Source organism: Oratosquilla oratoria, chromosome 9 (assembly GCF_046742065.1).
Source record: "Oratosquilla oratoria isolate Oo_2021 chromosome 9, ASM4674206v1, whole genome shotgun sequence".
NCBI classification, from domain to species: Eukaryota; Metazoa; Arthropoda; class Malacostraca; order Stomatopoda; family Squillidae; genus Oratosquilla; species Oratosquilla oratoria.
In genome coordinates this window covers 53818634-53842555 of record NC_134785.1, presented here as the reverse complement: position 1 = coordinate 53842555, position 23922 = coordinate 53818634, and the positions used below count along the sequence as shown (strand labels likewise).

At 41.4% G+C, this 23922-nt stretch overlaps 1 protein-coding gene across 2 annotated transcripts in view; it reads left to right on the top strand.

Moving 5' to 3' along the window:
• The window catches only part of LOC143028417 (uncharacterized), a 28097-nt gene extending 4377 nt beyond the window's left edge, over positions 1-23720 (top strand). Inside the window, exons 2-3 of one of the 2 annotated variants that reach the window (XM_076190465.1) lie at positions 9479-9564; positions 14231-23720. In XM_076190465.1, coding sequence (XP_076046580.1) covers positions 9479-9564; positions 14231-15983 — 1839 coding nt within the window. In that variant the 3' untranslated portion in view covers positions 15984-23720. The remainder of the gene's footprint in view (positions 1-9478; positions 9565-14230) is intronic. The other variant, XM_076190466.1, reaches the window with a different exon arrangement.
• The last annotated feature ends 202 nt before the right edge of the window (positions 23721-23922 follow it).

The window sequence follows — 23922 nt, the reverse complement described above, 5'->3', positions numbered from 1 at the left end:
CTCCCATCTTTCATCGACACCCGAAAGTCACTTTCACTCTCCTCGACTTCCATAAATCACTCTTCTTTTTCTGTGGTATTTTGAAAAAAGAAAAAAAAAATCCTGCCTTTGTTTTGACTGCGACAAATCCTTTCCACTCTGGTTGACTCCCTAAAACCACTCCCATCCTCTTGGACTCCTTCGAAACTCTCACACTTTCTTTGGCTCTTAGCAATCACGCCATTTTTCTTTGACTCACAAAAACTTAATCCTTGTCTTAGTCACCACTCCAGAACAACTCTGTTCATCTCATCTTGATCGTGACGATATTATCTATTATTTATCTGTTTGTTTATTATTTGCTTGATTTTCATTTATCATTTATCTATCAATTTATCATTATTTGATATTTACCTGTTTGTTCATTACTTAATTATACCTATGCATTCATTTATTCATTATTATTTAGATTATTATAATTTTTATTTTATTTCATTGATTTATTGTTTTAATCTTTTATCTATTTATCATTATCATATTTTGTTCACGTCCGACCTAATTGTTGACCAAAAGGTCTCCTGTCGGCATGCTCCGCCTTTGTAATCCTTTGTAATCCTTTATATTTGTAAAATGTCAAAGAGTAACTGGCTTAATTGGCACACCGTATCCATTTTAGTTGTGACTAAAGACCGACGATTTTTTATGCAGCTGAAATGGGCAGTCTTCGGCCTGCTTAGGGTCTAAATCGATGGAGACTTCCTTCAGGCTGGAGTCCGTCCCTCAACTACATAAAATCGCCTTTTATCCTTAGCCAGAACAAGGTTAATAAGGTACGACTTCGTGTAGAAGAGAATTTGAGAATTTAAGCTTATAGGTTCTTTAGGTCGTTGTCTACAGATGACAACAAAATGTAAGATGGTGATAACAGTGGAAAAGATAACTAGATAGAGAGATGGAGAGAGAGAGAGAGAGAGAGAGAGAGAGCGAGAGGGAGAGAGAGAGAGAGAAAGATAGAGATCAGTTGGGCACTCTGGTAGGGGTTCAGAAAGTGTAGTATCTTCAGAAAATTGAGGACGACTATTCCTTCGTACAAGGAAAATCACGCCCAAGAGTTGAGGGAAATTTGTGAACGATTTCGAGGAGGGAACCTCTTTCGGCGGGCAGGTTTGGGTCACCATCAAGAAGCTATTACATAGGCGAGATACTGTGCCTGGTCCGGGGAGCGAGTGTCGGTCCACAGGCCTGCACCCGCAAAGATTGTGAGAAACTATGGCCTTTGTACTCATGAGGCGTAAACATAGCCAAACGCGCCACACCAATAGATAGAGTATCACTCCTACATTGCACTTTTTTTTTTTTTTGTGCTGTTTGGTATACAACCAGTCAGACCCTGTGTAGATGATCTAGCCCAGCGTTTCTCAACCTTTCTACCCTTGCGTAACCCTTAAAATAAATTGCATGTCTCAAGGAACCCCTGCGTGATAAAGAAAACACATATACCATATCTTTCTCATTTTATTTTCATCGTAATAATAGGTTAGATAGGATGATGTCTATATTACATTACTACAATAACCAAGAATATGTCGTGCGTGTTTAATTATATTGCGCATATGAAATTAAATAAAGAAATCAAAAGCGCATTAGCTTATTTCACTTGTTCTCGCGGAACCCTTAGGGACCTTTTGCGGAACCTTAGAGGGGGTTCACACTTGTCTAACGGTTCGTCAAACGCGGTTCGACAGACACGTGATGTGTGAACGGGGTATTTGGGGTTTAACCAACGTGTCCGACAACCAAATACCCCCGTTCACACGTTCACACATCGCTTTAAACACGTGTCTGTCGAACCGCGTTCGACCGTGTAAACCCCTTCTAAAGCGGCCCATACACGATCAATTATATTGCGCAATATCATTGTCAATTCAGAGTATTGACAATGAAATTGCGCAATATAATTGATCGTGTATGGGCCGCTTTAGGGTTCCGGGGAACATATGAATCTGTTTTCCCTAAAAAAGCATAGACTCAGAGGTGACTTGATACAGGTCTTTAAGATTTTAAAGGGAATTGACATCAAAAGGGACAAAATTTTCACAATGAATGAGAATCAGACAAAAAACAATGGTCTCAAACTGTCCGGAAATAGATTCAATTTGGAAGTAGGTAGAAACAACTTTGCCAACCGTGTAGTTAATGAATGGAATAAACTTCCTGCACAGGTAGCGCAATGTAGTTCAGTTCGAAGCTTTAAGAATCATTTAGATAAACACCTAAGCAAGATGCTGTAATGATTGTAATTTATATTGTTTGTTTTTGTTTTGTTATCATTTGTCTGTCTGATTTTCATTTATTAGTTATATGTCTGATTTATTATTATTTACTATTTACCTGTTTGTTTATTATTTAAATATACCTATGCATTTATTTGTGTATTTATTTGTTATTCACATTATTATAGTTTTTATTTATTATTTTATTATTAGTTTTTTTCGCATCCGACCTAGATATGGACCAAAAGGTCTCCTGTCGGCATGCTCCGCCTTTGTAATCCTTTGTAATTTGCGTGTCTGCGTCCCGTCGAGCGTGGGCAGTCGGGAGGGACGATGAAGCAGGCGAGGTCGTGGTTGCGACAGGAGGGGATCTCGTTGGACAGCTGAGGGGACTTGACCTTTTCATCCTGATGGTCGTTCCTTAGCTGAATGTCACTACATTGTCTCTGTTACAGAGGTAATTGTGTCGCTATGTCGCCTTCAGTTTAGTGTCATATATCGTTTATGTAGGGATTATGTACTTACGACGCTCACCCCACCCCCCACTCTTTCCTGCGTACTCTTTGTACGAGGTTCTTTCTCGTTTCGACACTGCGTGGCAGTATGGTAGCAAATAGTACTACTAGTCATGATGGCCTGGTTCAAAACCCTATTACTGTTGCACTTGATTATACATGTATATATTTATATATATATATATATATATATATGTATGTATGTATGTCTGTATGTATATATACTTCTGACGTGCTAGCGGAGGTTCGAGTTCTTAGCTGTACCACGTTTCAATTTCTGCATATATGCCTCCTCGAATTTCTTGATGTTGATGGCTAAGAATTAAAGTTAATTGTGGTTGACAAATGCATATATATGTATGTATATATACACACATATATATGTGTGTGTGTGTGTGTGTGTGTGTGTGTGTGTGTGTGTGTGTGTGTGTGTGTGTGTGTGCATGTATGTACAAATGTATATATATTAGAAGAACTTGCGAGCGCTTGTATCACTCAGTTAATGGTCACTCCCATATGAAATTGCACATTTGTACATACTTATGTAAGTACCAAAGACTCTCCATGTCCGCGGAGTGTTCGGCTATGACACTGCAGTAGTGGAGGGTCGGGTCTCAAAGGATTAGTGTTTGCGCTTGCCTGGCTGCCTGCATGCATGCAGCATCCATGCGGGCTTGAAACGCACCTGATCCCAAACAACTAGCAACTCCTAAAAACACTCCAAATGATCCCCCAAACTTACAAAGACGTAGAAAGGTGATGGTGATGGTGATGATAGGGGTGGTGGTGGTGATGAATTGTAGTTTCTCGGGAGAGGATTAAAAGAGTGTTTTGTGTCTCATGCGTAAGGTGAAGGTAGTGAGGAGTTTACACCATGAGACGCGTAACTGTAGTCAAACCTGTCGTCTTTGTGTTATACGCTAGGACTGCTGGGCCAGGTAACAGACACTATTGGGAATTGGAGAGAAGTACAGTATTCTACCCCACAACCACACATACGAACACACACACATACACACACACACACACACACACACACACACACACACACACACACACACACACACACAAATGGGACAGAAGAAATACAAGAGGACACGAGAAGAAACTTAAGAAAGACAGTTACAGAAGAGATCTGAAAAAAACAGCTTTCCACACAGAGTAATAGATACATGGAACAAATTGAAAGAGGAAACAGTGAGTGCTAAAACTATACATGATTTTAAGAAAGAACTGGATGCGGAAAGATACAACTGCGGGTCACTACGAGCATAGCTCTCCTCCCGCAAAATACAACTAGGTAAATACACACACACACACACACACACACACACACACACACACACACACACACACACACACACACACACACACACACACACAATGTATGAAAAAAAACACTGGGAAAATTAAAAGATTGGTGAGCTGACCTTTTTGTCTATTCAAGACATCCTCAGAGGCACAATAAAGAGAACAAGGGCAATATAACATACAGGAACTTTAATCATTGCATTGATTGGAATGAATCTGAAAAAAAAATGTCAAGTAAAAACATTATGCGTGTGTGTGTATACATACATATATATATATATATATATATATATATATCTATATATATATATATATATATATATATATATATACACATACATACATACATACATGAGTCGCTCCTTTCCCAGACCACAAACTCCTTATTTTGTTCCTATTTTCTACCACCTTAAACTTTCCTTTACCGCCATTGTAACTCTTCATCACAACCTCATTCCCAAGAATAGAATCATTGTGTTGCATGGTATCTGATACCTGTTATCAGAATTACACTAAGTTCTTTTTAATTCTCGTCCCTTCATTATTCCGTCTACACCTGGAGAACGCATTTCCGATTATCCGCGGGTTTTCCAAGCCCCACAGTTCCCTTGGGTCAGCGTTTCTCAACCTTTTTACCCTTGTGTGACCTTTAAAATAAATGGCTTGTCTCAAGGAACCCCTGCGCAAAAAAAAAAAAAAAAAAAAAAAAAAAAAAAAAAAATATTCCATATCTTTCTCATTTTATTTTCATCGTAACAGTAGGTTAGATAGGATGATGTCTATATTACATTATTACTATAACCAAGAATATGTCGTGCGTGTTTAATTATATTAGGTATATGAAATTAGATAACAAATCAAAAGGGCATTAGCCTATCTCACTTGTTCTCGCGGAACCCTTAGGGACCTTTTGCGGAACCTTAGGGTTCCGGGGAACCCTGGTTGAGAAACGCTGCCTTGGGTGACCGGCCGTCGTAGGTAGATATCGGAATGGTCGAAGGAACAGTATTACCTCCACGAGTGCGTCAGCACGGGACGGATCCTGATGCAGGACGGCAAGGTAATGCGTGATCAGGTTCGGAATGGACTGAAAGGGAGAAGAGGGTCTGAATTGCCTAATTACTTAAATTTCTTGTATCGAATCCCACGTGTATAGAGTCGCTTTCTGCTTCTAAGTATTACGACTGACGTCGTCTAGGAATCTGTGGGTGACCCAGGTACCTTTGGGTGTAGTAGATTTACGATGTGAGTGAGGAGGCCCATTTTACGACCTCGTAGGCTTGGTCGTATCGTAAGATTTCGGCGTGAAGGACGATCCAGCTATCCAGGAAATGACCCGTTGCAGTAGTGCATATAAGTGAAAAAAGATATATATGAGTAAATTATTACATATAGTCATTCCCACCAACCTCTATCTCCTCTTCCTCCACCTCCTCCTCCTCCTCCTCCTCCTTCTCTTTCTCCTCTTCCTTCTCAACTTCTCCTCCTGCTCCTTCTTCTCCTCCTCTTTCTCTTCCTCTTTCTCCTCCTCCTTCCTCTCCTCCTCCTTCCTCTCCTCCTCCTCCTGCTCCTTTTTCTCCTCCTCCTCCTCTTTCTCCTCCACTACCACTACTTCCACCACCTTCATCACCATAATCGTTGCCACTATTACCAGGATCATAATATGTACCACTGATATTCACATTTTCACTCTCAACACCCCTGTTATCCTTTACAACCTTTACACTTACTACGCATTACTAATACTATTAGTCCTTGTACTATCACTCCTACAAATAGTACTAACCTTGCGTCTACCATCACTGCTGACCATCACATCCTATCACTGCCACCGTTACAACTATCATCAACACAAGTACTACCCTCTACACTACTGGCATAACTATAACTACTAGTATAACTATCATCACTACTACCACAAACACGACTACTACTACCACCACTACAGCAAATACTATTTCTATGACTGCAACAGCTCATAGTCAGCTGCTACAGTTATATCACTGCTCTTGTTACTGTAGTTTCTGCTGTTACTAATATTACCACAAATGCCAATAATACTGAGGATCAAACGGAGCTGTCAATGTCATCCCCGCCCTTTTCTGTGATCGCTGTTGATCGAATAAACTTACAATACAATATCTGATGATCAAGTTCTTCTTGAAGACACTAATATTCCTTTCTGCACCGACAAACTACCTTGGCTTCACAAGTTAGAAACTGTACACTTAGAATGATAAATTATTAAAGAAATTGTCGAAAATGTTTTGACTGAAGGTCGAAAGTCGACAGCACTTGCCCTCAAGGAAACAAGAATCTATTCTGCAAATCAGGGAGGTTATCACAAGTAGAAATGTATAAATTCTTAAACGAATTGCACGTTTGTCGAATTTCTTTCGTTCAACCGACTACGACAAGCACAGAAAACGAGAGGTAGGGATGTTGTGACGGAAAGGTTTGCTCGGGAAGGACACTGACCAGCCTGCAGGACACTGACCAGCCTGCAGGACACTGACCAACCTGCAGGACAACTGACCAACCTGCACCTGGGAATTCCAATATTTTCACCGCCACAATTTCTATCATTATTTCCATCATCACAATTATAACTACAACTAATCACTAGTAATACAACAATTATCAGGTCTACAACCTCTTCTCTCTCTCTCTCTCTCTCTCTCTCTCTCTCTCTCTCTCTCTTTGTCTCTCTCTATCTATCTCTCTCTCACACTTTCTCACTCTCTCTTTGTCTCTCTATCTCTCTCTCTGTCTTTCTCACTCTCTCTTTGTCTCTCTCAATCTATCTATCTATTTACCTCTCTTTCTCTCTCTCCCTCTCTCTCTCTCTCTCTCTCTCTCTCTCTCTCTCTCTCTCTCTCTCTCTCTCTCTCTCTCTCTCTCTCTCTCTCTCTCTCTCTCTCTCACTCACTCTTTCTCATTCTCTCATTATCTCTTTCTCTCTCTCAATCTATCTATTTACCTCTCTCTCTTTCTCTCTATCTACCTCTCTCTTTCTCTCTCTATCTATCTCTCTCTCTCTCCCTCTCTCTCAAGAAAAAATAAAATAAAATAACGTCCCTTTATCCACACTACTCTTATTGTCCTCCCTATATACTGTAACCAACTCCTCCTCCTTCTTATCCTTAACATCACTTCTTTCATTTTTTCTTTCTTCTATGTCTTATTTCTCATTATTCTTCTCCTGCTGTGTCTTATTTCTCATTCTTCTTCCCCTGTTCCTCCTCCTCCTCCTCCTTCCCAACATTCTCCTTCTACTCTTCCTCTCTTCCTCTAATCCTCTTATCTCTCCTTTATCCTCTTTTTGGGGTCTTATCATCTGGCTGTATTAGACGGAAACACGAACAACTACACACACACACGCACGCACGCATGCACGTACACATACACACACACACACACACCCACGCACACACACAGACACACACACACGCACACACACAAACATGCATACACACACAAACATGCACACATATATACACACATACACACACACACACACACACACACACACACACACACACACACACACACACACACACACACACACACACACACACATTCGAACTCGAACTGCTGCTACAGAGGTCCAGATTCGAATCCCGCCCAGGGCAGAAATAATTTCAGTATCGCTGCGGTGCGAGTCGTTACTCCAACTCTCGTGGGCGGGGAGTTTGGGTGTGCGTGCAAGGTCATAGCATTATCCATAGATTGATCATATATGAGCTCTGAGCTCTCTTCCGGGAGGGTAATACCTGTCGATCGCGAATCCAACACGTGATCCAAGACCATTGTGAATCACACACACACACATACATACACACACACACACACAAACACACACATACACACACACACACACACACACACACACACACACACACACACACACACACACACACACACACACAAACAAACAAACGCACGCACACACACGCACATCACAAAACTGTATCCAGCAAGATTAATTTCAGTACTGTAAACTACATCGAAATACAGTAAATACAGTTATCACAACCTGATGAAGGTTTTATTTATTACTGACGTTCCATTATTAATTGGAAATTTTATATATAACTTAACCATTGACTTTTTTATACTTGGACGATCCCTCAATTATGCCAATTTTTTTTTTTTTTTTTTTTTTTTTTTTTTTTTTTTTTTTTTTTTTTTTTTTTTTTTTTTTTTTTTTTTTTTTTTTTTTTTTTTTAACCAATCCCATAGCTCAACATTTTCCCTTTTCTTTGGGACCAGCCTTCTGGTGGAAAAAGACTACAGCCATCGTGTTCCCTTGTTGGTAGAGCTTAAACTCGACGGTGGTGGATTGAGCCTTCTGTATCCTCTTTATCCTATCCTAATATTTTTGGTTCTTTAATCCCCACTCATAGATAGTGGGAGTTAGACAAACTTCTAAGTTGAAGAATTTTAGAGTCCCTATAGCTTAGTTGGTAGAGCTTCGGCTTAGCATCACGCAAGGCCCCGGTTCGATTCCCGGGGTGACTATCGGAATTATTTGATTGACATACGCCGTCAATGGTGATTCTAATCATATATATATATATATATATATATATATATATATATATATTATATTCGTATACCAAAGGCTTTTTCCCCCTTATAAGAGAGGTAGCCAAAAAACAAAGGCAAAAACCACTCCCACCCATTCCATCCCCAACATACCGAGTATTCCACTCCCCTATACCGTCTTCCTTCCCTCTTATCTTGGCACCTCCTGGATGACGGGTCATCCCTGCATCTCGCAAGACACCACATCCACAGCAAGGCCGCTTCATTAAATCGGCGACCCCCCCTCTCCATTGGTAGCCGAAATATAGAATCTTCTTTTATTTGAAGTTTATTTTGCTCCGACTGTGGGTTTCTTGTGTTATTTACAAATATGCTTCTACATTTCTGTTTAGATATGTATATATATATATATATATATATATATATATATATATATATACTGTATATGTATATATATAAATATATATATATATATATATATATATATATACATATATATGTCCTATCACTTCTACTTTTTTGTACTTTCCTGAAGAGGGCTGCATCTGGCAGCCAAATATAAAGATTCAACGTTCCCCCGAGTTTACTTGTACTCCGACTGTGGTTTCTCTATGTGACTTACAAATGTATTACTACGTTTCTCTCCCCTCCTCTTTCCAGCCTATATCGGGAACTGAGGCCTTTTGTATATACGTTGTACATGTACATGCCTTCCTCCTACCAGATCCTGAATAACATGCGTCTCCCTTTCGTTCTTTTTGAGGCCTTTTGTATATACGTTGTACATGTACATGCCTTCCTCCTACCAGATCCTGAATAACATGCGTCTCCCTTTCGTTCTTTTTTGTACAGACCGCCTCGCTAGTGGCGTTACGTCGAGCCGACGGAGAAGGAGCGGCCTCCAGGCACGACGACCGACGTGAGCAGCTTAGGAAAAGGTACTCGGCGAGACTTCCAAAGCTACAGAAGTTATACTGCCATCATTCTTTTTTCTCGCCTTTTTCTTCTTCTTTTACTTTTTTTGTGTGTGTGTTGTGTGTGTGTGTGTGGTGTGTGTGTGTGTGTGTGTGTGTGTGTGTTGTGTTGTGTGTGTGTTGTGTGTGTGTGTGTATGCGTGTGTGTGCGCGCGTGTGTGTAATAATAATGATAATGAAAGGTATATTTCAATAGCAGTAATACACTAACAATAATACAATTCAAAAGATGATTAAATATATTAAAACTTAGAGTATATACACGGTGCGAGTTTACACTGAGTTGATTATGTGCACAATGGATGGGATGGCACTGTTTTTGTCGCGGTCAGTCCTTGGCGCCTTGATCGGTACGAGCCTATTTCTATGCCTGGTGGCGTGGCGAGGTGGTGGAGCGTCGGGAGGGAGGAAGTGACGGTGTGTGTGTGTGTGTGTGTGTGTGTGTGTGTGTGTGTGTGTGTGTGTGTGTGTGTGTGTGTGTGTGTGTGTGTGTGTGTGTGTGTGTGTGTGTGTGTGATTCACCATGGTCATGGATCACGTGTTGGACTCGTACCCGCTCCAACCCATTTCATCTCCACCCATTCTACTCCCATCCACCATCCCTTTTCTCCCTCTCTTCTTAGCTCCTCGTGGATGAAGGGACATCCATGTCTCTCGCTCACTGCAAGCACTACCTTTACCTCAAAGTACTCGCATTCTCCATTTCTTATTCTAACACAGGCTGTACTACTCTCGTATAAATTCTTGGCTGTCCTTAACAGCTTTCCCCCAATCCTATATATCAGCAAAACTTCCCACAGTGCCCTCCTGTCTACCCTGTCATACACCTTTTCCAAATCCATAAATACCCAAAAACATCCTTACCTTTTCCTAAACTTTTCTCACATATCTACCTTACCGCAAAAATCTGATCCACGTAACCCCTGCCTTTCTTAAAGCCACATTATTCCTCACCAATTACTCCTCTGTTCCTCTCCCGATCCTCTTAATTAAAACCCTTCCATAAGCCTTCCCAACTACACTCAACAGACTGATCCCTGTACAATAAACACATTCACATTTGTCCCCTTTTCACTTGTAAAGCGAAAGTATACAGGCACTCCTCAAATCCTCCAACACTCTACCCTCATTTAGACGCACATTAAACAACCTCACTAGTCAGTCCAGTATTACCTTCTTCAGACACTCTCTATAACACCCATATAACCCAGGTGCCTTACCTACTCTGATCATTTTCAAAATTACTTGTTCATAATATTTTCTTATTTTTCCTCCATTTTCCTCTCCCATCACCATGATTTTCTTACCGTGTCCCACTGATTGGTAAGATAATAATAATAATAATAATAATAATAATAATAATGATAATAATATATCTCTAAAATATTCTGCCTATCTTCCCCATACCACCTCCTCTTTCGTTAACATCTGTCCGTCTGCTCCTTTTACCGTTTCTTCTTTGCTTGACTCACCTCCCCTTTCTCTCTTAACTTCCTTTCAAAACATCCTTTTATCATTTTCAAAATGTTTTACCATGCTCCTCCCCATTTTACATCTGTTCTCTTTCTTGCCTCTTTTTTCTCTCTCTCTTCTCTTCTTTTTCCATTGCAACGCGCATATGTTTCTCTCGTCCTACTTTGCAACCAGTCCCTAAATGTTCGCTTCTTCTCTTCTACTACCTTCTTCATTTCATCATCCCACCACTCACTACCCTTCCTTCTATTCTTTCCCACCCTCCATGTTCCACATACCATCTTTGCACACCTTGTCACTCCCTCAAAGCTTTAATACATAAGGACGTATGATATTTTCATTATTATCCATAATTACCATCTACACCTTTTGAAAACAGAGGAAGTGGTATGATTTAATATACGTTATTTTTTATACATGTAAAAGTATTGGTTATCAAAATGCTCTTGTTCATGTTGACAAATTTACTAGAGCACCGATCAACACTGACAACTACACGGGATGAATTCAATACGCTCTCCCACCGTACAAAGTGCGTTCACTTTTTTTTTTCCTTCTTTTTCATCGAACTGTTCATGCAACCTCTTCCTTTTCCGAATTCACCCTACTCTTCATCTAATTATCCCTACAGTTTATCAGCTTCTTTCAACCCATATTTTGCAGCCTAATTCACCCTACTCTTCATCTAATTATCCCCACAGTTTTTCAGCTTCTCTCAACCCATATTTTGCTGCCTTTGACGCTACTGTTATCTCCTCAACTGGGTACTGCACACCATCCTCCAGTCTCTCTGGATACCCTCTTCTCTTATCAGCATCTCGTCGCTTTAAACTATCTAGCACTGACACTTTTCATACTTTCAACATATTTCCTACTTTCTTTCAGCTTTTATTTCTCTGTTTTCTTTTTATTCCAGCTGAAAGCTCTCATTCATATATCTTTTTCATTTCCAGGGTTGCTGGTAAGCCACATGTTTATCATTCACATGTAAATGTTTTTCAAAGTATTACTTCAGTGCTTGCTCTTGTGAATTGTACCACCAATCTTCATTTACGGCAAACAGGAACTTTCTCTTGTTCATTGGCATGCTTTGGATACTTTAGTTCAAGTACATATATCTTTTTATTCCTACCATTCTTTTTAGTTTTCTTTATATCTCATCTTGTTTCCTAATCTGAGCCCGACAGCCAGAATGAAAAAGGAGAAACACCACTTTGACACCAATATCTTCCTCCCTTTTCTTTATTCCTACCATTCTTTTTATTTTTCTTTATATCTCTTCTTGTTTCCTAATCTGAGCCCGACAGCCAGAATGAAAAAGGAGAAACACCACTTTGACACCAATATCTTCCTCCCTTTTCTTTATTCCTACCATTCTTTTTAGTTTTCTTTATATCTCTTCTTGTTTCCTAATCTGAGCCCGAAAGCCAGAATGAAAAAGAAGTACCACTTTGACACCAGTATCAATAGAACAGCCTGGCGACAACAAAAAGAACAAAAAATAATGCAAAATAGGCTCCAGCCTCTCTCCTTTAAGATTTACCCCCAACTCTCAGGTATCCTCTCCGTTTGTACATCTAATCACCTTACTTTTATCCACATTTACCGTCAACTTTCTCCTATTGCATACCTTCCAAAACTCCATCTGGTGAAGGAGTGCCACAGAGAAGAACAGAATAGCCTCGCGGGAGCCGAAATAAGAGGGGAAAAAAAGGACACTTGGAATGGGGATGCCTCAGAAAATGGAGGTCGAAATCCTCTCATCCATCCTCTGAAGGAGAGCCTTCGGGGCTCTTGGAGCGCGAGTCTTATTAATGCACTGCGCGGTGCAATCGACATTCTGGCAGCTGCAACACCATCCACGCAGTGCAAGCAGTCGCGCCACTTGTTCGCGCAGCTGTTGTAACCAACCCTCTGGGGAGAGATAAAGTCAAACAGAACATATCAAAGTGCAATGGAAACAGAACTCTGTCATTAGGTCCAACTTTAGGTTTATTTCATAACGTCTTGGCCCCTACCAGGACTTCTTCAAAGAATGCACACTCTCTACATTCTAGCTTGGTAGGGACGATACGTTTGATAATAAAGACTCCCATTCTTGACAGTATTTAGTTTATCACCTTACCACTCATTTGTTTTCCACGCTTCGTCAGAATGAACATAGCTTAGGCAGACTCTTGTGGCCGCCATACAACACGTAGAGAATACCAAAGCGGGTTAGGTAACACAGCATATGAGATATATCCATCCCACCAGGCTACCTTCATAGTGTGCAAACGTCTTCCTAGACTGCATAACACAGGCAACGCGTAAACACGAACACAGCATCTATTCGGAATTTGAGAACCTTCGACGAGAGTCTGAGAAGACGATCAGTTTCCCCATTTAGCATAAGAGCAAACTGACACCCAGGCGACACAGGCAACGCAGGCAACGCAGCACAGCAAAGGCAGACTTCCTGTTAGTGAACTGAAGCACAGTTTGAACTTCTGTCTCACTTTTAATGGAACAGAATTTAGTATCTTTCGGCAATGACTAGCACTTCTTGTCTTGACGAATATGTGGCGCCGAAGAGGTGCGGTCACAGAGGTGGTAGAAGAGATATTTGAGGAAGACTGCATGAAGAAGGGGTGCTAAAATCTAAACGCTTTATGTTCAGTACAGACTACTCTCCAGTCACGAAAGAATGATCTGTAACCGTAGGAATGTCACTAAAGTCCATTGATAATGACTTCATAAAACTTGTGCACTCAATACTCCATATGGGAGCTATTTGAAACAGTAACTCTCCTTTTGCAGGAAGAGTTTTTTGACCTCCTCACTACCACTTATTCTCTTCAAATCAAAATAATATATTGTGCAATCCTTTGTGTGCGTGTGTGTGTGTGTGTGTGTGTCTGTGTGTCTGTGCGCGCGTGTGCATGCTCCTTTCGATAAGGCTTTCCAGCTAAGAAAAGTCTGTACACCTATGCATTGTGTTAACAAATGAACAAGACGGTAGTTAATTCGTTCCACAGATCCTTCAGCCTCATTTATTTTTTGATTGTAAGCAAATTTTAGTATGATGAATAAGAGTTACTACTGCCATATTTGAAATTTTCTTCTTACAGCTTGCAGAAGAAGTACATAAGTTCTAAAATTATGCCCTTTATTGCAGAGTGTTAGAAGATCTCACGCGACGTGGGTCTGGACGGACATCTTTGGAACGCGAAGTGATGGCCGAGGAACTTCTTGCTAGGCTGACACCCACCGGGGACCATCCTAAACTGGAAGAGCCGTCTTTCCAGTACAGCAAAGGCGGCCCACGTCTGCATCGGCAAGACAGCCACCGGACCCAACACCAGAGTTCCTTTAACCACGACCACGACATTCAGAACGCTGCACAGGAACAGAGACATGATAGTCGCCCTCACAATCACAGCAACATCCAGAAACACACGGGTCACAGACATCGACACAAATATGACTTACTTCAACACTCCCGTGGCCACAGACCGATTCATTCCTCCGCCTCCTCTTCCTTTACGCCATGGGAAGGTGAAGGCCCTGTCTCTGATGTAAAAGGAGAAGGTGGAGGAGAAGGAGGAGAGAATGGTTCGGCTCAGGGAGACAGGAGAGAGGATGGAGTCGGGTATAAGGAAAGACAAATTTTCGAGGTCAAAGGAGGACATTTTTCTCCGCGTTCTAGTAGCCATCATGCCCACAAGCTTCCACCTCCACCACTATCTCCACCACTGTCACTGCCTCTATCACCGCCACCACCACCGCACTCTTCCGACCTCCACCGTCGAATCATGGAAAAGTCATCATCCACGCCCTCGTTGTTCAAATGGTCCCCTTCGAGGTCGGCTTCTTTAGAGGACAACGAGAGAAACTTGGAAGTCTCTAGGTCGCCATCTTCGCATCCTAAGAACCGTGATCTAGGGTTTTCTTCAAGATCCCGCGTGTTCCCTTGGACCTCCGAAGTGAGGCCATCCCCCACGCCCCGCTACTCAACAGAAGACCTTTTCCGGATGGGCGCGCAACCTCAGCAGATCCCGCGCAGACATCTGACGAGTACAACTTCGAGCGGACTCTTAGATGTCGGAAATGAGTCTCTGTCTATCCTAGCAACCGCGGACGAACAAGAACCAGAGGAATCTCTGGGAGAAATTATAGGTAACGAAGCCGGTGAAGATGACTTTGACAACGAAGACGACGATGCAGAAGTAGAGTACGAAGAGGAAGACGATGACGACAGAGTCTATGACGAAGGTAAACAAGAAATTGAAGAAATACTGGAGGAAATCAACATGAAGAAGAGCATGATGCAGTTGTACCTAGAGATGGAGGAGCCCCTGGATGAACGGAAAGTCTCACGTCGAAACGCTAAGCACGCGGCAACGGCCGAGGACCGCCAGAGGAGGCGGGAGAGGAAAAGGAAGCGTGAACGGAAACGCGAAGAGATCCGGGGGGAGAGAGAGAAGAAATTGGCCGAGAGGCCCAAAACAGATTACGATAGATTCCAGCATGTGGACGACAACGGTGATGTATACATGGACTGCTGCCCGTCCAAGATGGTGGTGGGGTTGAAAATGGTGGGCAAGAAGGCTGATGGAAACACGGCCGTCGAAATCAACCCAGACCAGCAGTTCTTCTACGAGCGCGTTTGCCTGGAGGAGTTTCTGGGGAAGGAGTGCCTCTTTCCTGCTCGAACCATACGCAAACACGCAGCCACACGTTGCGTTCAACTGTACTCGCATTCGCAAGCCCTCGTACGTACATACCAATCAAACGATACCTGGAAGGTAGACTATATCCAGGTGAGATCAGGGTGCTCGTGCCAGATTATGGTGTCCAAAAAGACGAAGAAGAGGAAGAAGAAGAGAAAGAAGAAGAAGATGAAGAAGAAAAGAGTTGAGAAAAGATGAGACCGAGCGACAGGTGTTATATATAGGTGACCATATATTCATTCTATGTAGTTGGAATAGCCAATAACGTGACCTCACGAAAGGAGACGTCACGTCCTTAGGTAAACATTCTTGGCCCACAAGTAGCAAACAGAAAGTCACGACGACGCCTTGAAGAGTTGCTGTTATGATCGAGGTGGGAAACACCTTGCCGCTGCACCGCGTATAGCATACATGGTGCCACGTGGCTGAGTATTAATCCTCAGTTAGATCGACTAGACACATAGTAATTCTTAGCCGGGAGGTCTGTTAGCGGACTCCTTTTCAGGAGTCTTTAGAGGTTCACCAAGGGGTCTACATAGCAAAAAATAACATCATAGCATTGCGATGACCCCTTGGAGACCAAAAAACGAACTTTTTTCAATCATGAGGGGGTCTCCGTGTGCAAACTCGTAGGCCTCACAAGTGTGAATGAAGGGAAAAGATTTTAAGAACCACGGAAGTATAGTAAGAAAACGTCACGTTGCTTGAATCTCGCACAGCATCGGTACTGACAACGACAACGACCCCCCCTTCAGTCTGTAATCTAACTTTCTGGACGGACTTGAAGATCCTAGGCTTATCATATGAATAGTTGCCAGCCTCCGGAGCCCCATCGCCAGTTCTAGTAACACACTTATTACCTCATAACTCAGCCTCCGTACGGTAGCAACTGTCGTACTCCTCTGGAGACAATTACGTCACGTCGGCGCCTACAGTGTCGCAGCGTCGAGCAACAATGCTATGTAGTGTTTGCTTGAAGGGTAACTAAGTTCGAGGCTGATATTGCATCTAGTTTATTTTATAGTTGTTTAATTTCGTAGGGATTTCCGTTGGGAGACTAAGTTTCCTTAATTACAGAACTAATTTTCCAGAGTAATGTTCCACAAAAATGATAAAAAGGAAAATACAACCGATGAGAATATTCCTATAGTAGACAGTTGACTGCCGAACGTGGTCAATACAGTTCTACCTTAGAATATTGCGTAGAAAATGTTTTACTTTCAGGCGGTGTTTTTGTATGTTTTTAATACTATGTCACTGCCAACACGCTACAGCACTGTCGGACTGCTTGTAGATCTCGGCCTGTAGGGAGTTAGGTGTTCCTTGCCTGTTTTGAATCCCGTTTTGATGTCTTGCAGCTCTCTCAGTCCTATCTCGTCCCTAAGAAGAGGGAGATAAGATCCCGAAACGAAACTCAAAATCAGGAAGAAGGAGAACCAACTTCTACCTCACCATTTCCAAGTGGTGTCCCACGGAAATGCCGAGAGTGGGGGAAGCAACTGAAACTGACAGTATATTCAGTCACCGGCGATGGTGCGCACAGGAGATGGTGACCTTTGGAACCCGTTAGCCACGATCCACACAGGTAGCGGTGTAGGCCCTGTGGTCGCCCTGTGTCAGGATAGGGAGTAATACAGTTCGGCAGCAGCTTACACGGCTGAGCAGCCCTATTCAGGATCCACTCTGTTCACCACACATGAGGAAGGGAGCTAGAAAAGGTGCCCTAAACATAACTATATCACATAACAATCCCCCCTCCCCCTACCCAAACCGAACGAGGAGTTACAGCAATTCTCATCTTCAGCTTTTTTTTTTCTATTTTGCTCAATAACCATATGAATATCCACCGCAACCTGAAATCGCTAAAATAACTATCACATCAAGACCACCCGTACCAACACAATCTCCCACACCAATGAAACCTCAGCTGTCTATCAAGAACGTAGCAAATGTTCATATGATCCCCATCCATTGTGTAAAACAATGGGAGACCTGCTATCGACACTGGATAACGCTAACCGTCTCCTTTCCACAACAGTTCCTAACCGAGCCACCCTTGGCTATTTCCTTCAATACACCCTTGCCTTACCCTTTAGCCACCTTAACAAAAGATTAAATGCCAACTAAAATCATCTGACAAGAATCTCTCTCCGACTTATCAGCCCATTCAACATATACCCCTACAGCTCCCGATCGATCCATGGAGTGGGCTACGCAGTAATATCCCAAACTGAAACAAGATCTGGATCCCTACCCTCCGCTCATCGCCTCAACCTTCACTGCTGAACTCTTTGCTATCCTCGCTACTTTATACATTACCCGCACCCCCTCCCTGCATCGTGTATGATCATATCAGTTGCACGAAGTTCCCTACAAGATATCTCCCGCCTCGAGTCCCGGCCACACACTGGTCCACACAATCCACTCATGAATCCCGCTTCAAATTTGTATCCTTCTGCTAGGTGCTATCTCATGAAGGCATCCTCGGAAACGATGATGCCAGCAAGACGGTTCGAAGGACACTATCCACCTCTTTAGATGCCAGTAACAGATTATTACCATTACCCAGTCCTTTGTTCAGTGGTGTTAAACATCTGGCAAGGACGCTGGAAACAACACCCAACAGATCATCTAAAAACAATCAAATCCCACATACATCCATGGCTGTCCTCATATCAGCATAACCGACGATTTTAAATAGTACTAGTGTACCTAAAAACAGGATATTCCCGACTTACACATGGCCACCTCATAACAAAAAACGATCCTTCCAACTCACCAATGTAAAGCTCCCCCCACAATATCACATACACAACTAGCAATGACTATACCAAATCCTGGGCGACAAAACACCAACACCTCCATCATTTCCCCCACAATATCCTACTAATTAACCCAACCTATGAAACATAAGACAACGCACGATAGTGGCGCGATATTGTCCAAAAGGATAGAAGCGCTGGGTGTATTACAGTTCGAAAAAGCAACAGCAACAGCTTCGGCCTGCAAATGAATGGGCAACCTTTGTGCAACTAGGAGCGTATTATTATCTTGTCATCTATTTTGTACTGCATGTATGCTCCGTTGAATTTTGTCTTTGTCGCCAAAGTAGTTATAAAGTTCTTGTTTTATGTGCCTCGCTGTGGCGGTCCTGAATGCTCCCGTGCTGTTGCTCTCCGTTTGCGGATGTGCTGCCTATTTATTCGGGGTAGCACCACCATCACCCGGTGAAGTAAACCTTTAATTAACCCCCAAATAACAAATATCAGGCGGCCATCATGACTTTGGCGACTATGTAAATACGCCACTTCTTTCTTTTCCTTAACTTACTGACGATGTTGGAGGGCTGAGCACGCAAAACAAAAATGGCTTCAGGGGCGACTGCATGTTCGAAAGGGTCAAGGATCTTCAGCTTTGGGTAACGCATGCGCACAACAACTAGACGCATTAGAGCACAACTATTGAGAGGAAGGGGAAGTCACGTATTCTAGGTCCAAGACGGGAGCCTAAGGGGTCAGAAAGTAGAAGAGTAAAATTCATGTAACCTCACACCCCCAACGTCAACCCAATTTATTTGTGTATCCATATTTTTCCTAGTCAACCTTGAGCTTGTATCTGCTTTCCTGTTTCAGTGCTTGTACTGTATGCGTGTCTATGTGCGTGATCTGACGCCTGGTTATTGTGTAACTGCTTGATCCACACTTGCCGAGAAAAAAGGCACAAATTGACCTTCTTTTAAAACGGAGAGTCTTTTAAAACATAATTAAGTCGTCTAGCGTTAGTCAAAGCAAAATCTTTTGACTAGTAATTTGGCCGGAAAGGGCGAGTCACTCCGTAACAAAGTGGTTTCCGATTTTGTAAGTCAGGCTCCTTCGAAGATGACATAAACTGAACAAATCTGGAAGAGCTTTTTCAACCAGCCGTTTTTCAGATTTCTATTGGTCATTGTGAATTAGAATCTATTGTAATCATCATTATTTTTTCTATTCTTATCACCAGCATTGTTGTTAGGGGGTGGAGACTTCCTCTGCTTGTTATGAATCCCGTTCTGAGATTTTACAGTCCTCACCACTCCGTCTAATGACCAAGAAGAGGGAGGCAAGATTACGAGGCGGGATTCGAAAGCAGCTGAAAGAAAACCAAATACTGCCTCACCACACCTCCACGTAGTGCCCCTGGTTTCGATTCCCGTCCAGGATGTGATGCTGAAAGTGAGGCAGTGACTGAGACTGACAGTAAATTCAATCACAGTCAAACTTTTCTCCCACTAGCAGTAACTTCATTATTCCAACTGAAAAAGGCTTCCAGCGATAGTGTGCCATAGTAGAAGCAAGATCAATCTCTGGAAGCTCTTAGAAACAACCCACACGGGCGGAGGTACAGATCCATTGGACGCTGTGTAGTGGAATAAGAGGAACAGCAGTTTGGCAGCAGCCTGTGCGAATGAACATCCTTTTTTCAGTATCCACCCTGCTCATCCCGCGTAGGGAAGGATATAGAAAAGGTGCCTCAACCATAGCCCCTTCACTCCAACCTGATTGGGGAGCTGCTCCAAGCTAGATCAGCCAAGTTTGGCATGAACAATAATAATAACAAAACAGTAACAGCAGGGACGAAGCAGCTGCCTTATTAGAAACAGAGTACTTCTACTTAACTCCCACCCCGCATCGCGACACTTTCTTGTAAAGGCAGTAAAGAGGCCCACCCCCAAAAATCGAGAATAATTTGCAATTGTAACACCGGAGCAATTGCCCATCCTCCCAATAGAGGCTAATAATTGCCATCATCAACGTTCTCAACAAACCTAAAACTATGACTACAACCCTTATCCCACTAAGTGACATTGCATTCCTGAGCCTACCCACCACAACAGGCCACAAATTTGACAACACCAAGATGAAATGGACCCTGACTTCCACTACACTATGTAACTCTCCTTGACATCTCAATACTTCCACTAGACCCAGCTGGAATGAGAAGATAATGTCAAGTTCAAACACACCCTCATCCACCCCTCCTTCCCCAAACAACACTCAAACACATTAACAAAACTTCCGACTGCAGCGACCAACAAACCCTACATCAGGCCCCACTGATATGGAGCTGCCTAGTGTATTACGGAGCTGCCTAGTGTATTACGGAGCTGCCTAGTGTATTACGGAGCTGCCTAGTGTAGGCCTTATGGTCTCTTGCAGTCTCCTTCATTCTTATGTTCTTATGGCACACGAAATCGACCACCATAACCAATCTAAATAACAGTGCACTCCATCATACTGTGGAATTACCGATGACACCTCCCAAATTGGGGAGATATGTGGATCCTTTTCCAATAACACAATTCTGATTACATCTCTTTATAACTAGTAGCACACGCACACACATCACCTAAAAGGATATTCCGTATATCCTCTCTCCCTACATAAGCCAAATGAGGAGGTGCAACAATCCTCACCTGCACAGGCATTTAACCACCCACTTGCACACTACACCCCGCGCCAAGCAACTGCAACCAAAACTTTCCTATATAGTTTAATAACAATCTACTCTCCATATCTCCCCACACAAGAAAAAGAATATTTCAGAAACAATATCAAACCTCCTTACCTAACTCTCCCCCTCCCTCCGTCTTCTACTAAGAAGAGTCAAACATTTTATTCTCTATACAACACAGACTAACCTGCAGCCTTGCCCAAACAATGACCTACAGATCCATTGTCCTAATACTTTGTTTACCAATGTGCTACCCAACATCCGCAACCTTGATGATCCTTGCAAATTAGAAAAGTTTTGAATTACCAACACACGACCGCAACATCAAAAGACTACTCAACAATTCGCATAACACTGGCTTATCTCACAAACCACATAACATCAGCAGTATCAATTACAAAGTACTCACCATTTACAACATCCAGACTGCGCCACCACCCAAAAGGTACAAAAATGTCCTTTCGTCCCTTTCAAAGCAACTCCATAATTTTAAGAGCATAAGCCCAACAAAACATACGCCAAACACGCTGAAACTTATGGCAAAACTATATGGAAACTTATGGCAAACCTCCACTCCTTTATCAATAACATAGTCTTCCAGTCAATAATGGCAATCATGAGAACAACCTTAAACCATCTAAAAACAATCATACCCCACATACACTCGTGGCTGTCCTCACATCAACATAACCGACGCTTTAATAAAGTGTTATTGTGCTGAAGAGTTGGGCATTCCCATCCTCAAGCATTGTCACTTCATGTCCGATTTATACAACAATCATTTACTCAGTCATATATCCCTTCAAACAACAATGACACTACACTAAATCCGGGCTATAAAATGCCAATACTTCAATAATTAACTCACAGCTTCCCCCTACCCAAAAAATGGACTACGAAAGAAACTAGACACTTTCACCCAGACAATTACGCAAAACATAACTCATGACAGCGGCGTAAAACTACCCACAAACACACCACCCGTAAATGACAGTTTTGTTATTACTATTATCATTATTATTATCATTATTATTATTAATTATCATTAATATTATCATAATTATCATGTCATTATTATCATTACTATTATTGTAATTATTATCATTACTATTATCATTACTATTATCATAATTATCATTAGTCATTATTATCATTACTATTATTATTATTATCATCATTATTATTTTTATCATTATTATTATTATTATTGTTACTATTATTATCATTGCTGTTGTCATTGTTATTACTATTATTTTCATTAATGTTATCATTATTATTATCATTATTATTAGTATCATTATTACTATCATTATTATTAGTATCATTATTACTATCATTATTTCCTTAGGTCATATAAATCACCAATCATTTTTTTTCTATTGTCATTACTGTTATTATTATAAATTGTAGTTATCATTACTGCATCACCATTATCAGTACGTGGTTTCTGTCATTACTAATTGTCATTATTTTCACTGTCATAGTAGTAATGCTAATTACAGTGATGATTATAATGACAACGATGATAGAAATGCCATTAAGAATGATCAATAATGACTGATTATGATAATCATATCAACTGTAAAAAAAGAGCGTTATTATTATAATTTCTACTGTGACCATTATCATTAAACTGGTAACTGAAATTTGTGACTGGCTGAAGAGGCCTTAGCACAAGACAGGAGCATCTCGAGGAACTAACAGATTGGAAACCACAATAATCTTCCGTTGCCTTGACTTCCACCTTCACTTCTGGCAAACAGTTTGTGATTTTTGTCAAGGATCCTAGACCTCCCCAACCCTCTTTGAGTCCCAAATTAGCTCCCATCCTCCTTATGTGTCCCCGAATCTCTCTTTCAGCGTCAAGCCCTTCACAGATCAATGTCCCTAAATCTTCTGGCACTATACTTGGTTGGTTTATCTACTTGGCTTTCATCGTTTCTCTCACCTGCTGTAGTTTAGCTCTTCGACTCGATGGCCCCTGCCTCACTCAGTATATTTTACATCTGTAAATATTTATGTGTATGTATATCTTGAAATTAATTTTTGAGCGCATTCATATTAAGTGCTGTACAGAGATATCTTATGCATGAGTAACCGAAATACTTGGCTATCCAAACATGGAAATATACAGAAATACAAATTATATAGCCATAAATGCTGTTCACATATAATCTTCTGTTAAACATGAAGAGTTTCTATTCTAATGATTACCATAAAGTAATATGCTGTAAGAATAGTGATGACAATAATAAATGAGAAGTAAAAGACAAGATAATGTAAGTAATGACATTTCAACAAAATCGTTCTGAAAGGATTTACAGGCTTGTAACTCCATCAAATGGCTCATATTCAATATGGCACAATTATGGTGATAATAGTACCAAACATCCCTTTGTATGTAAATGCCAAAATAAAGAAATCAATTGATTCTCCCCATAACAATGTGTTTTTTTAACAAACTGCAATATACTTCAGTTTAGTACTAAGTCATACACACTAGCATTTCTCTAAATGTTCCACATACGCCTATCTATCGACCTGTCACTTTATCAATATATATATATATATATATATATATATATATATATATATGTATATATATATATATATATATATATATATATAGGGTAGGGAGGTTCTTAGA